This window comes from Triturus cristatus, chromosome 2_1 (assembly GCF_964204655.1).
Source record: "Triturus cristatus chromosome 2_1, aTriCri1.1, whole genome shotgun sequence".
Lineage (NCBI taxonomy): Eukaryota > Metazoa > Chordata > Amphibia > Caudata > Salamandridae > Triturus > Triturus cristatus.
In genome coordinates, this window is record NC_140581.1 from 288,571,311 (window position 1) to 288,586,536 (window position 15,226).

Genomic DNA, 15,226 nt, shown 5'->3' on the forward strand with positions numbered 1-15,226 from the left:
AGGGCAGTAGTAAGAAGGGGTGTGAAAATGTTTGGAATGTGAGAAATTAATTATCTGAGGAACAGGGATTACTGTACAAAGGGTTGTTTAGAGGGTTGAGGCTGGCTCCTCCTGAAGCCCTGCGAGTAGTACTAATGAAGATGGCACACAAAGGACATTTTGGAATTTCAAAGACAAAGGAGCGATTGGGGATGGTGTATTGGTCAATGTTTTTTTTTTTTTTTGAAAAACCTTTATTGACATTTCAATCAATAACAAGTATGGGCCTACAACCCCCCGGGGCCGGCCGCTAAGCAATCAGAGCAACAAAGATCAAGTGTGAACACAGGCAGCACCTCGGGGAGCAGAATCTTCATGCTAATATAGTCTGGCCAGTGAACAGCGCAGGTAGGACACCAGGATAAAAAGGGTTTTCATTTTATAATGAAAAAGACAGAAGGATCAGGTGCCGAACAATTTCCCAACAGCGATAAGAGGCAGGCAGAATAATGACATAAGCAATAATCAGCAATCTATTGGATCAATGGCGCAGACACAGGAAATTCAGGATGGGGAAGAATATCATGAGCAGTTGCGCCTGCAGTCCCCTGCCCGAAAGCCCAGGGAACACCCCGGAAATTGTGGCACACATGAAAAGGCGACGATTCACAACAAAGGAGGTGTACCACGCTGATCCCAGAAAAGAAAAAACAAGAAGAATCAGAGAAGATAAAGGAGGCCATGGAAAAAGGAGATGAAGACTAAAGAACCCCTTCCCCCAACCCCCCACCCTGCACCTCTGCAGATGAGTACGGCCCCTCCCCCCAGCAGTGTGCCTGTCGCCCCGGAACCAGACCCGAAATATAGAAGAAACAGGGAAAAAAGGAGTAAGAAAAGAACCCCACCAGACGGGGGGGTAGAGAAAGTATTAATAAACTGGAGGAGGGCCTTCAAAACATACCCCCGGCTTCCCCCTCCCTCACGGTAAGTTTTCCCCAAAGCAAACAGTGAACAGCACAAAATCGACCATATCAAAGAAAGATGGGGAGCATTATGCACCGATTATGCTAATAGCTATACCATGAGAGCACGCAACCCCTGAGCCCGCCCGTCTACTAGATGACCACCCCTGAAGGATCAGCCTTATCCTTGACCACTCTTTGCAATTCTGCCCATGCCTACCCCTCGACCCAGCGCCATGTCCGATGTTCCAAGGTAAAGGAGTGTCCAAAAACGACCGGGAAGCGACACACACAGGTGGGGTGGAAGTCTCTGAGTACCAACACAGTCCACATCATGGAAGGACGGCCTTCCCAGTGCTGCCCCAGAGTCTGCACTGCACACAGGGTCCAGGAAGGCGGAAGCAGCCAAAGTAGACAACTGTTGCTTGAATTGTCCCTGGGTCACCGGAGGCCGTGCACGGAACGAGGCCACCACCTCCCGCTCAGGTCCAATACCTCCGGAACAGATCAGACCCACAGCCAGCCGATCACACTGTAGCACACTGTCCGGAGTGTCCAGCTGTGCACCAATCTCAGGGGTGGCCGCGACTTTGTCCTCCGGTGTGCAGTGTGGGAAGTCCCTGTGTACCTGAGGACAGGAAGGCCGCCACTGTCCCAACGCTGATGCCACACCATCGAGCTTACTCCCCAAGACCCCGACGCCATGAACCAGGGAGGAATGAAGGGCACCGAGGGCCTCGAGGAGGTCGCCGTACCCCAGCATAGCTCTCTGCGATCGCTCCGCCACACTCCCAAAAGTCACACACTCCCAATCCTGCTGTGACCCAGTGGACAGGATGGTAGGCTTCATCGCAACAAAATGGCCGTCGGGTAGGCCCGACCCGTATGGGGGCCGGGACCCAGGAACAAGCGCCTCGAGGCCCACGGCGCTGGAAACAGGGTCCGGGGGCAGGCAAAAATGTATCCGTTGCGTGGGCACGGGCAACAGTCGTCCCCACCACGGACCAGTTCCCGCGAAAATCCGGGAGCTGCCTGCAAGAATCAGGGCGAGTTACGGGCGGCGTCCGGACAGCTCGCCGCCAAGGGCAGGGGCTATCACCGGGGAATCTGAGAGTTGCACCCCTGGGCAGGCACTCGGTCCGCTTCGCTTAGCGGCAGGAACGGCCACGGCGAAATGTAGGCCGAGGTTGGCACCACTCCGGTGGACCGACTCCACCCAGTCACCACAGGCCGCTGTTGTTGAACTGCCACTCGGCCAAGGCGTCCACTCGAGGTCCAGGCTCCAGGGCTGCACGGGCCGCAAATTTAAAATGCACTTGTCTCAGGCGGTACCGCAGCCTGAAACCTCGGAGTCACACGATCGGTTGCCACTCTCATTCACAAACACGATCGCATCACGCAGGCTGAGGATCTCATGCAGGATATCCGTGCGGGATGCGGAGGTTCACGGAGCCGGGAGTCTACGCTGCCGTCTCGGTCGCCATCTTGGCTCCTCCTCGTATCGGTCAATGTTAATGTGGAAAGACTTGTGATGGATTGCGTGCAATGTATGATGAGTGATAAAGCACTGAATTCCAGGGTTCAACTCATGGTGTTGTTGAAATTGCCTGACGGGTTGTGGGAAGAAGTAGCGTTTAAAATTTTAGGGCCTATACATACACCTCCCTGAAGTCTCTGATAGTGATGCTTTGAACTTTAATGAGTACAAATTGTGTAGTAAGAAGCTGTACACCCATTGTTTACCCAAGATCAGTACCATACTGAGGAGGTACCACTTTGGTAGCAGGGTAAGTTCAAGGACAGGGAGGACCTATGTTCTGGTGCTGCTAGATATGTTCTCAAGGTGGCCAGAAGTAGGTTTCACTTATGGTATCGAGACAAGGCATGTGGTGGTGTTCTTGAAAGAACTAATAGGGAGAGAAAGAGTACCTGGTACATTGCTGACCGCCAATGGAGTTCGGCTGGTCTCTAAAAAAATGTAGGAATCTCTTGGGGAAAATGGAATGAGGCACAAGAAATGTGTGTTATGTCACCCAGAGGCCAATGGAATGGTCGAGCACTTCAATAGGATTCTAAAAGAGACCATTCAGCTTGCCAACAGTAGTGGATAGGAATGGGAAGGGGTCATATGTAAGAAAATTGAAGTTTATCTTTTTGACTCCACACTCGGTTACGGGGAAAGCTCCTTTTTAGTTGTTCAAGGGAAGGAAGACAAACAGGGATATGTCTCCTTCTTGGGTGAATGCTTAGTGCCAAGGGAAGAAGAAAGAGGGGGAGAATTGGGGACAGAGAGAGAGAGATAGAGAAATTAGAGAAAAGGAAAATATGATTTGATAGTAGAAGGTGCAAGTCTGTGATTGGGTGATAATCAGAAAACCAGGTAAAAAAAATTCAATCTGATAAAGGTGGTAACGTTGCTCACAAATGCAGTCAAGACTGCAAACTGAAGGATATTAAATTTGAATAGAAGTTGTTAAAAAATGCAGTCAAGACTACGGGGCATATCAGCAAGGGCCGGTGATAATTATCGCTCAGTGCTCTTAGTGTGAGGATAATTATCGCTGGCCAACTCTGAATTTTATAGCGGAGATAGCGTGCTATTAGCAACGCTTATCTCCAAAGCGATAAAATTCAGAGCGCAAGCTGCCAAATGTGCGATAATCACTGGAAATCCAGCGATAATCACACAACTTTTGGCGATAGCTTGCTGATAGGGCCTCACATACTTAGCCATGATATCCACCTTCCATAGGATATCATGGCTAAGTCAGTTTCAAAGCAGGCGTAAGGAAAGTAGCGATAACAGAGATTATCGCTACTTTTCTTGTCGCTATGCTGCTTTGCGTGAGGCTTGATAATAGGAGAAATGTCGCTTAGCAACATTTCTCCCGTTATCCTGGGGAGGAACGCCCACTTTTCATCTCATTAGAGATGCAAAGATGGGCGTTAAGGGAAATGGTGATAAGGCAAGGTTTCACGCGATAGCGTGACCTTGCTGATAAGGCAATAAAATTATTGGACGCAACGCAAAAGCAACGATAATTTTTTATCGCCTGCTTTCTGATATGCCCCGACATACTTAAGGATATAGAATTTGAATAGAGGGGTTGTGGTGAGAGGTCATGAAAGAAAGGAGGTCTTGGATGATTTGAATTATGGAGTTGTTAAGGATGAGTTGAGAAGGTAGAGTCAAAGAGTGGTGAAGCACTCAAATATTTGGAAGCTTATTGTAGAAAATAGTGAAGGTCTTCTCACAGTTTCTTTGAGTTGTTGGCCTTACCTAAATTCTTTTTCTGTGACATTTTGACGTTTTGGGGTCGAATATATAATGTACTGTTTAGGTTGTATATACATTTATATGCATAATATAGATCACATTAATTTCGAACTAGATGAGCTAGAACTGTTCTGTAAGGGAATGTTTAGTTTTGAAATAGTCTGGGCAGTAAGCCGTCTGAGGAGAGGGGGCTGGGATGGTTCTTCCAATGCTGTACTTAAAAATAACAAATTGAAGATACTCATTCGCTTCAAGACCATCTTTATATGGTGGATCTGACCATTTTGCATGCATGTTAGGTTATTCACTGTTCATTAGATGTATTGGCCTATCCTCTCCAGTAGTTTTATGGATAATTTACATGTCTAATGAATAAGAAGTATTTTTCCTTTAAACCCTTTAGCACACCGCTGAGATTTTCTTCCTCTTATTCTTGGTTCCTTTTTATCACACTTTATGACTCTCTAAGCGACAATAGAGATATATTCAGTAGGGTAACTGGAGGCAATAGAAAAATCATATTCTACTAGAGCTCTGATTGCTGCAATTGATCATTGGATGAGCAACTTACTACCTCCAAGATGCCCAAGAGTGCTGATCACCTTTTTCACTCTCTTCCTAATCCACCAGGGGGACCTTCACTAAACACTGTGGTCCAGCTGGTTTACAAACCTGCAACCCTTTTTGATGATGACACCATGCTGAAGCGCTGCATCAGTATGCAAAGGTTTTAGGAGCCAGAGGGTGAGAGAAGAGAGTTGGTGGGAAAACAAAAAGACAATAGCTGTGAAGATGCTGCTCATAACGTGTAGAGTGGGTAGTGACATTTTCAAAAGGACATTGTGGATCAGAGACACTGCAAACAGAATTTGCTTCTAATGAAGAAACTAGGCTTCCTTAGAAAAACCTTCTACAATTCTCTATTTACTTTTGTAGCCCAGAAAATGGATCCAGCCAGCAATCTTTCTCTTGATGTGTTCCTCTTAATAAAATGGGGTTTTACATTGATAGCTGGGTGTAGACAGGAATCCCTCCTTCAAAGAGAAACAAGTAACAGCAGAAGTATACCTTAGAAATACAAACTAAGGTAAAAATTCAGGTCTTCTTTAATCAGGTGATTTCTACTATTGTGTTTCACGGCCAGTTTATCCTAATCAGGGCTATGAAGGGTGAATGCATTTTTGCATCAGAATGTTACTAGCTAGCCACGTCACAACACACACACACACACACACACACACACACACGCACACCCCCACGCACGCACACACCCCCCCCCCCACCCCACAACTGCCATCTTTACTACACAGAGTGGACTCTGCCAGACAACATTTCTCATCCTCACTGACCTGGCCCTGCCAAACCATAGCATTTAGCACATTGATTGACTGAAATGACCAGAGGGGCTGAGACTGCCATCCACCAAACATCATCGCCTTACATGCTAACGTAGCAATCAAAGTTTAGCAAAATGGTCGATGGATCTCATCTACTGATGACGCAGCATTGCCCCAGCTTTCAGCCTGAGATGTAAATTGTCATCATGAAAGCCCTGTCAGCTAAATGATTAAAATGTCCCTTGTTGACTACAGTGTGCTAGGGAAATCATCAACTAAACCATGGAGGATGACGTTTGCGACCTCTCAACCACTGCCAACATTGTGCAGCTTGTCATTCTGCCAACCAACCTCAAGAACAACAACTTGAAGTCCATCTATACCAACAAGTCAACCAAAGCTTAATAACAGGTCAATGTAGACTTCTAATCATATTATTCAGAAGACAGCAGATGCCCATGACCATGCCACAATCCATGAAGGCTAAATCTGCACCATGGCACTTTCAGAAGCTCATTAACATCAAACATACCAACAAATGTCATGGTACCAGCCTATTATCCATGAATGTTGATTGCACTAGTCATCCTAAAACCCAAGGCCATCTCTAAACATCAATGGTAAAGCCTCCAATAGAAACACAGTACTGTTCAAGCCAGTCAAAAAATGTGTGAAACCACACCTCTATAGTTATTATCCCCTCGCCAATTCCATCTGGTGATAAACTTAAATGGACCTCCTGTAACACCCTACCTGCCAATGACCAATCAAACCTATTCAGATCACTGGAGGCCATGTCGTAAAAAAATTATATCATGTCATCATCAATAATAAAATAATTATCTAGTGTAGCATACCTATTTCCTCAATTTAGTACACACCATGTGCTGCTCTAGAAAAAGCTTTACCATGTTGAAAATTACACTGCGTTTACTCACCTACCATTCTTTGAAAAGGTCATCAATAATGCCTTTGCCATTCAGTTCCACCAAACGTTAAAGAACAACCCCCTCTGCAGGACTACTAGTCAGCATCCAGGCCACAGTGCTGCAGAAATGCAGTTAAAATCCAAGAGAATCAGGTGTGCATTAACAGTGCACTGGGGAATTTATGGTTGTGTGGTTCACCATAAATGGTGATTTTCAGGGGTTCAGATTTGCAGTTTATCCTTAACAACCCTCATTCCATTTGTCTTATCAACAACCACCTTTCTTTCTGCAAATCTCTGAAAACATCCTAGCTTTTATCTCTAATAAGCTGCCCTTTGTCTTTCTAGCACTCATCACTTAGTGCCAAGATAAACTGCTGAGAGACATCTGCGCTTTACAAATTCTCTTTCATCATCCTCATCATTTGACAAGTTCTTTCAGACTCCTGCTCCAGAAGGTAGAATCATAGGCACTGGTAGTAGGGGTGTGGAGTTCTGCGGAAGTTCAGATGGCAAATTAGCAGTAAAGATGTCTTTAAATTTTATTTTGACATATTTGTGGTATGTTCAAAGGCAGAGGTGAAATGTCAGAATCTCTTCTCACAACTTGCTGCTTATTCTTTTAAAATGGAGATTGGGATATACTTTTCTTTTTCTAACTGCAAAATTAGAGCATTTTGTAGGAAGAACTATCTGACAATATTGCTGGGGTACAGAAAGTGAGAAAGGAAAGGCTGTGGGATGTCAGTTCTTTTCTAACACACTACAACATTTAAATACTTGTAAATAAACTACAAATATTTGAAAATATATCAGCAATTAAGGAAGCACAAATGAAGCTCATATTTTGTAATTCTGAAGTTTGATGAAAACAAAGATTTCAATAGGTTCAAACCAAGTCAAGACACTTTACTTGGCAACAATAAGTATTTCCTGAAACTCGATTTTCACATGCTATCATTTCTCTCCTTTGGTTTTATCATTAAGCTGCCTATTAGTGTGAATGTTTGCGAAAATGTGCTGTCTGTAACACTAATAGTTTTGTGGTAGTATGCTCCTAAATGCACCATCGCTAAGCACAACATCTTTACTACTTTTCTGTTGAATGGACGTGGCTCATTTACTATACTTATTTTTGCATGACGTTTAGCTTTTTCACAATCCCTATGGCTTCAGTGATGTAACATTGATGGCAGCACCCCGACTGCGTAAATTGTTCCAGCACTACTGCGCGCAATACTGCAGTTGGTTATGGGGTGTATTTTGAAATCTTCTTTGTTTCTTTAATGAACTAACATCTGTACTGCATTTTATCAGAGATATACATATGACATTTGAAGAAAAAGGGAAAAGGGTGCAGGAGAAACAGTACATTCTTTTTCCTAAATGTGGTAAAATATTTCCATATCATGGTAATTAAGTCAATATTTGATTCTTATTTTGTGTCCATATAGCAATTATCCTGTCTCCGATTCCATTAGTATGGCAAAACTGCTTATTCTAATGTTCATTATGTACCAGTCTGCCTCTCCTCACCCCATAAAAACCACCTCCTGCTAACTGTCAAAGTTTCTGACTAGCTCTGGACTGTGCCCAAATGCCATGCTACATATGTCCAAAGGAAGTATGGCCATTGGACTTAGGTGCAAAGGCCAATAAAAAAAACCTGCACCACTCGACTGTGCTCTGATTATGTTTAGTGGGCTCTAAGCATAGGACATCTTTGCTCCCCTCCTGGTGGATAGACTCTTAGAGGTCTATAATGAAGCATTAGGTAAGGTGAGGCACTCATCACCATGATACTAAATAAGGATAAGGATACCTGCTTGCCGGGCTCCTACAGACCAATATCGCTGCTAAATATTGATGTGAAAATATTAAGAGGCATCATGACTGAACGACTTCTCCCGAAGGTGTCACAACTAACTTACTCGGACCAGGCAGGGTTCATTACTGGAAAGAATACGACCTATAACCTGAGACGATTGGCACATGTAAGGCAGGCCACTTGCCTACTGGAAATTGACAGTGCTGTAGCATTATTAGATATCGAACCAGCGTTTGATTCAGTGGTGTGGCCATATATGTAGCAAGTTCACCGGCGAATAGGGGTAGGTGAACAATACCTTAAATGGATCCAATTGCTTTATGCTGCCCCCACAGCTAGAGTACGGGTAGGCAGGACGTTATCGGGACAATTAAACCTAGGACGAGGCACGCACCAAGGATGCCCGCTTTTACTCTTGCTTTTTGCAATTGTTATGGAACCAGTAGCCATTTGTCTGAGAACTGTGATGGAGCCGTGGCGAATCAAGTTGGGGAGACTAATCATATGGTCTCGCTATACGGGGATGATACGCTGGTCTCCCTGACGTTCCGTTCCAATACTTGTGACAGAAATGAGAAGCTTCGGTGAGATCTCAGGACTCCATATTAATCTTAAGAAGTCCAGGGTGGTACCAATGGGTAGATTGGCCACGGTCCAGCCAGAGTTGAGGCCGCCCACTAATGTACCTTTCTCCATTCACCTTCAGTCAAGGGTTCATTAATTAGTGTATCCCACTTTTGTTGAAGTTCAAGAGGTTCCATTGGCAGGTCCTCGCGTCGTGCTCGATAGAGGTGTGAGATGAGTCGCCCACCCGGTGGCATGTATAGCATAACCCATAATATATTAGTAGTGGGGGATTCCTCGGGGACTAAAGCTGCCGCGCTACACTCGATATTTTCCCATATTGTAGAAATTGACCTGGTCCCAGTTCCAAAGTATTCTGTGCCTCCTCTCGGGTTATGAACTGCCCACTGTGTATAGATTTCCCAGTGGCTGACAGCCGGCATCCTTCCATCGATGAACCGACATGGAGTCCACGATAGTGGTGAATGGGCAAATCACTCATAAGGGCATATAGGGTGCGTACGGGCATGTTGTATTACTCACTTACCACATTCTCCCAAACTTTTGCTGCATGTCGTATTACGTATGACATTTTTTCGGGGACTCCTCCCCCAACATCAGCATTTCAGCCAACAAACCGTCCCCATATGTTCCGGCGAACAGAGATTTTTCCTCACTATCTAACCTATGACCTGGATGTTGCAGCTGAGAGGCCATGTAGTAGAACTCGAGCCGGGGCTCCTCCAGACCACCCCACTCCCATATTCTCTGCAGCATCGTCAGCCGCTCTCTTCTTCGTCCCCCCCCCCCCCCCCATAAGATATCCCAAATAAGAATTTCTATTATGGTGAAATATGGTTGTGGAATTATATAGATGGAGTGTTGTAATACGTATACGCAATGGGGTAGAACAATCATTTTGATGATCGCTATGCGCCCCATAAGAGATAACGGCAACTCAGCCCAGAAACGAATTGATCCTTTTAGCCCCTCTATTACGCAGCCAATATTGATATTTATGATATGTGTCAGCGCTAGATATTGCTCTCCCTCTTCAATTAATTATATCGCCGGCCATATTTAGTAATCCACTCCTGTGTGACTGAGATCTTTTTGCAAAAGTGCCGCCGCCAAAATAGTGAGAGCACTTTAGTAAAAAACGTTTTGATCCCAGGCCCCATATTATGGCTGTTGATTGGCTTTATATGTTTTTTGATTATCAAAACGAGGGGTTCTGTCGTAAAATCAAGAAAGCAATGACCTTAAAGCACTAGAAATGGACTTCCTTCATGGGGGTCATTCATGCTTTGACTTGTTTACAACCACCATGGTTTACATGGCGTGTGTAAACTGGAAATATGGACAAAGAATAAATAGAAAAACTATAAAATGTATATGTTTTTTGAAAAATGAATAAAGGTTCCTGACATAAACATACATAAGCAAAGTTTACGAAAACCAGAAGTCACACATAAATGAGTGAATTAACAATGACCATATGTGAACTAACAATTTTCTAGAACAGTACTTCTTAACCTTTGGTCCGCATAGCGTATTTAGAAAATGAAAACATTTAAACGTCCAGTAAATGTGAAAGAATTGGAACTACTTGATGTCGATATTGCATTTATTACCTTCCTACACAAAAGGTGAAAGCCGTAAACCACTGTTTATTTAGTCGATGGTCACCTTTGGCCAAAAGCACCAATTGCAACAGTTCTTCTAACACTTGACAGTAAATCTCAGAAGGGAACGATGTTTTGAAAACAGCAATCAATTTTGAAGACACATTCTGCAATGCATACGTTGGGGATGGTGACTAACATTTTCTATTTGTCTTGCCTAATATGGCATACTTCTGCCTCTATATACTGGGCTTAGTGAAAAATAAGAGTAAAAAAATACAAAAGGTACAGTCAAAGCGAGGCAGGAAGACGGACATCTGGTAGAGACCTGGATGGGAAGTCCACACTAGCAGATTTAGCAGTGGGTTGATACATTCATACCTGCCTCTCTCTTTCCCTTACATGGCATTGTGGCAAAATGGAATGTGTGCTACACAAATGTGTGAAGTGTGTGTGTAGTGCTCTACTGTATTCTTACTCATAGACTCAGCAATACGAGTGCAGCATAGCAGTTTGCTGAATTTATATTTCAGCAGCCAAGACTGAATATGGTTGCTACCTACTGCAAAGCTTTGCTTCTCCACTAGCCATAAATGTGTTTTTCCTCAAACTAAATCAGTGTCTGGCATTGAAAAAAAAAGAACAAAAAAGGATTGTTTTGTATATGCTGCATGTGCGAGACATGTGCAATGATTGAGTGTTCTGTTTGGATGTAAAACAGTCTCCTATGCATTGCAGTGGAACCACTTCCTAGATGGTGAATTGAAAGGTCAAACAGCCAGTAGCATTGTGTTAAAGATGTATCCTCTCTGGGCTGATCTAAGATATGATTAATGCTTTCTCAAAGTAAAGTCTGAACGAATCCCAAACAAGTCAATGTTTAAAGGGGCTGACCCAAAGCCCACTCTACATATTTTGGAAGCAATAAACCTTGCAGAGAGTTGCACTGTCGAGCCAGACTTAAAAACTGCAGATGCTGTGAGGGTGACAAACTAAAAGAAGGTTGACATATAAGGATGTAAGGTTATATTTTGGGGGCACAAATAAAATAAAATGTGTTTTGTTCTCATTTTCCAACAGTGCTAAAATTACAAAGTGTAATGTTTGAAAAGGAAAAGAAAATTACATTCGACCTTCAATAACTAAATCTCACCACACTGACATTTAATATTGTCAAGTTGTACAAGTGCACTTTATGGTTTTATACCTGCAAGCAAATATGCAAAGTATCACATGGAAAAACGAATGAATGCATTAGACGTATAGGCTTCTCTTTTATCCTGATAACGGGATAAAATAGCTTAATATCCGAACATTGCAAGGAAAGCCAAGTCTCGAACTGTTCGAAAAACTGCAGATGATAAGAGTAGGAGAGTGAGTGAGTTGCATTGTTTAGCTTCTAGAAATTCAGATGATCAGCTGGGGTTGCATAATTCATAAAAACAGTAAAAACGAAAACCATTCAAATCTACGCTAGCAAGAAATGAACTACATCCTCTAGAATGTGCGTCAGTAAGTTGACATGAAGTGCATATCAAATAATGCTCATTTCAATGTTGCTTAAGGCACCATTCACTTCTTTTCCCTGATGTCTTTGAATTCCAACGAAGAGCCCAGACAGAAATATATTTGCTTGTTTTTTTTATCTGATACATGCCTCTCTGATATGAAATCCAGCCTACATTGAACATCAAGGAACAGAGAATGCAGGTCACAATGGCAGTCATCAGAAAAGATTCAATGCATTCGGGTGTTGGGACTGGCCATTATTTTATAATCCTCAGTAAAGCATTCCTATATGTGCGTTTCCCTTAAAGAAAGCATAACAGAAGAGGGCTGAAACTGGCGTATGTCCTGTAGCCCAACATTCGGTATGTATTGGTTCTTGTATAACACGAACCAAGCTATGATCTTTGTCCCTTACGTGAGGGGTTAGGAGACTATAAAAAAGATTGTGCACCTCAAGTGGTGATCACACAAATACATGTCACACACATTTTGTAGGCACAGGTAGAATAAGCGATTTGCCCAGAATCACACAATGTTGAGTCAAGTGTCCAGGCTGAGAGTCAAACTTTGGTCCCCAGGTTCCAAGACAACAGCTCTTGCTGCTTGGCCACATCTTATCTCACGTCCCTCCCGTCTCTCTCCATGCCGGAATTAAAACATTCTGCTGTCCATAGGTAACTTAACATAAAAGCAGTTATTCCACCATATCATTGCGTGTTCTAATCCTCTCTATGGGTCCCAGCTTATAATGACATGCATAGACCTTGGCACGGAGTCATTATTTTATGTGCATACAGCTAGCAGCTGATATCATCTGGTGGAGTCTTTCTTTCCTAGCATGCTGACCACTGGCAAATATCATAAACCGCACAGGAGATGAACATGTATTTTTGTTTGAACCTGTCTCAAAATGACCAAATCATATCCTAATATTTCTCCATTCCATTTACCCTTGTAGGGCAGCTCTGTAAGTGCAGTCCTGAATCCCGAAGACTGCATCCCACAAAAGCTCGAGGTGGTGAGGAGACCAGCTGGAGAGAAGCACCAGTCAAGCAATGGAGAAACATCTCCGGACTCTGGTCACTGTGAGGACCCGCTGACGGGCGAGAAACTCAACTTTGCGGCTGGTGAAATTTCTACCAGCCCCGGGTATATTTCTTTTGAAAAGCCACACGATGACGTCAAGCCCACTCCTCCTGGCACAGATTCAAGATGCAGTTTTGAAAATCTCTCCTATGTGTCTCAAGATGAACATCTTTTTACTTTTTTTGAGCAGGAAACATCAGAAACCAATAACATGCAAAGTATTCCCAGCTCCTTATACCAACCACAAATCCAGCCACAGCCGTATTCAGCCTTCACAGACAAAGTCTGCTGTCCTAATACACCAAGTTATCTATCAAGCATTGGAGACGAATCTAAGTATGTAGCCGAGACTGAGGTGCCCTTCTGTAGGTTCAAGGGGTGGCAGGATACATCTGTTAAGGAGCAATGTTCAAGTTACAAGGCCCAGCCAGACTTTAAATCACAGCAGGTACAGACAGTCACCGGTCAAGACAGCAGTGCGGAGGCGAGCCCGGCATCCACTCACTCGGACATGTTCCTACTTTAGAATGTGAGGTGTGGGACAAGCACGTGGCTCCTTTGAAATGCACCTGAAGTGGCTGGACAATGAAGACAATATAAAGTGTGCCCATGTGTGTATTGTGATGGAGAAATAAGTGTCAAAGGGAAAGCGGCAAATCTCAAAGAGGTTGGATCTGGCTCCGGATAATGCAACTAACTTTTTACAGTAAATAGCATGAGTTAAACGAGAGCGCTCCAGAAATCCAACTACCTAACAAAAGCAATAAAGATGTGAAGAGTTTAGAGAAATGGTTTGCCAAGGAAATTTGAATGTTCCAATGGTAAAGAAGCACTGGTGTGGTCTTAATTGCTGTGGTGACCACTAAAGAAGTCATTATGAATGATAGAGTATGCTTGCACCTCCTGCTCCATCCAGTTCACAGAGGATTCCCCAACTTTTCTCCTTGAAGACCCACCCCCTTCTTGTTATGCCACCCTTAGCCCACAGCTTCCCCGTCCTTTGTATTATCACCTCTCCATAAGACCGTGCGATGTTGCTTTAGAGTGAGGTATGCGTCCTCCAGTTGCGTAAAGAAACTTGAGGTGCCCCCCTGCAAGGTACATGGAGGGGCTCCCGCTCTGGATTTAATCAGGAGCTCTAAGGCCACAGTACTGTGCTGAGGGGGGCCATTACAGCTCTGGGGCCCCCCTGCGCCACGCTTGTGTTACACCACTGGGGCTCTCTATTTGTTATACATACAAAGGATGAATGAAGATTATGGATTACTGATTCTAGCATAGCTAAATTATGAATTTTGAATTTCAAATATTGAAAATGAATTGTGCGCTATTAATGGCCTATTTGAGGACATTAGGCAAGATGCACAAGGCATTTTTCTGGTCACAAACGGCCCGATTTGCAGAAACGTGCCTCTTGCGATCAGAAAAATGTTTGTTCAAATGTACAAAATGCAATTCGGTAACTTTTTTACTGAATCACAATTTGCATTTGTGATTCGGTATTTGGAAGGATGTTTTTTGGCATCTCTTCCAAATACCTAACCAGTATGGTAGGTATTACTATTTTGCGACCGAATTCCGGTCACAAAACAGTAATACTTTACCATTTTTTTTACAGATTTTTTTGATTTTTTCCAAAAACATATGGCTAGCCTGCCAACCATTCTTAAATCAACGAATGGATGTAAAAGAAACATATATACTTGCATACTTATGTACAAAATCCAGCCCCACCCCTTTCCCAAAATGACAATAAAAGATAAAGCATAGAAAAGCCGGAAGACCAGTCCACCGTACACTGCCTACCACGTCCCACCCTATCCCGCAAACCGGCATATTCCTCATATATATCATGTCTTGTGGGATAGGTTCCAGCACTATTCCCGTGTAGTCTGCCCATGCCTGCCTCATCTTCGTGTGTTTCTGCGGACGTCCCTGAGCTTTGTTCACTGCCCTTCCAGGCCCATGCAATAGTTTAGACCACTATTCCACACCGCCAGGGAAGGGCGGCTCCACCGCCTTCCACCTCTTTGATATATCCCTCTTCGCCAGAGTCAAGCCAAAGAAGAGCAAAGACAGTTTGTACTGATTACCCCTCAGCGTTTCCGATACATGAAGAAGAATATGTTTT

General features: G+C 43.7%; 1 protein-coding gene across 4 annotated transcripts in view; it reads left to right on the plus strand.

Annotated features, from left to right (window-relative positions):
- Nucleotides 1-13,884, plus strand: part of OSMR (oncostatin M receptor) — a 357,084-nt gene extending 343,200 nt beyond the window's left edge. For all 4 annotated transcript variants that reach the window (XM_085631123.1, XM_085631125.1, XM_085631126.1 and 1 more), the window contains one exon: nucleotides 12,968-13,884. In XM_085631123.1, coding sequence (XP_085487249.1) covers nucleotides 12,968-13,621 — 654 coding nt within the window. In that variant the 3' untranslated portion in view covers nucleotides 13,622-13,884. The remainder of the gene's footprint in view (nucleotides 1-12,967) is intronic.
- Nucleotides 13,885-15,226: the final 1,342 nt, after the last annotated feature.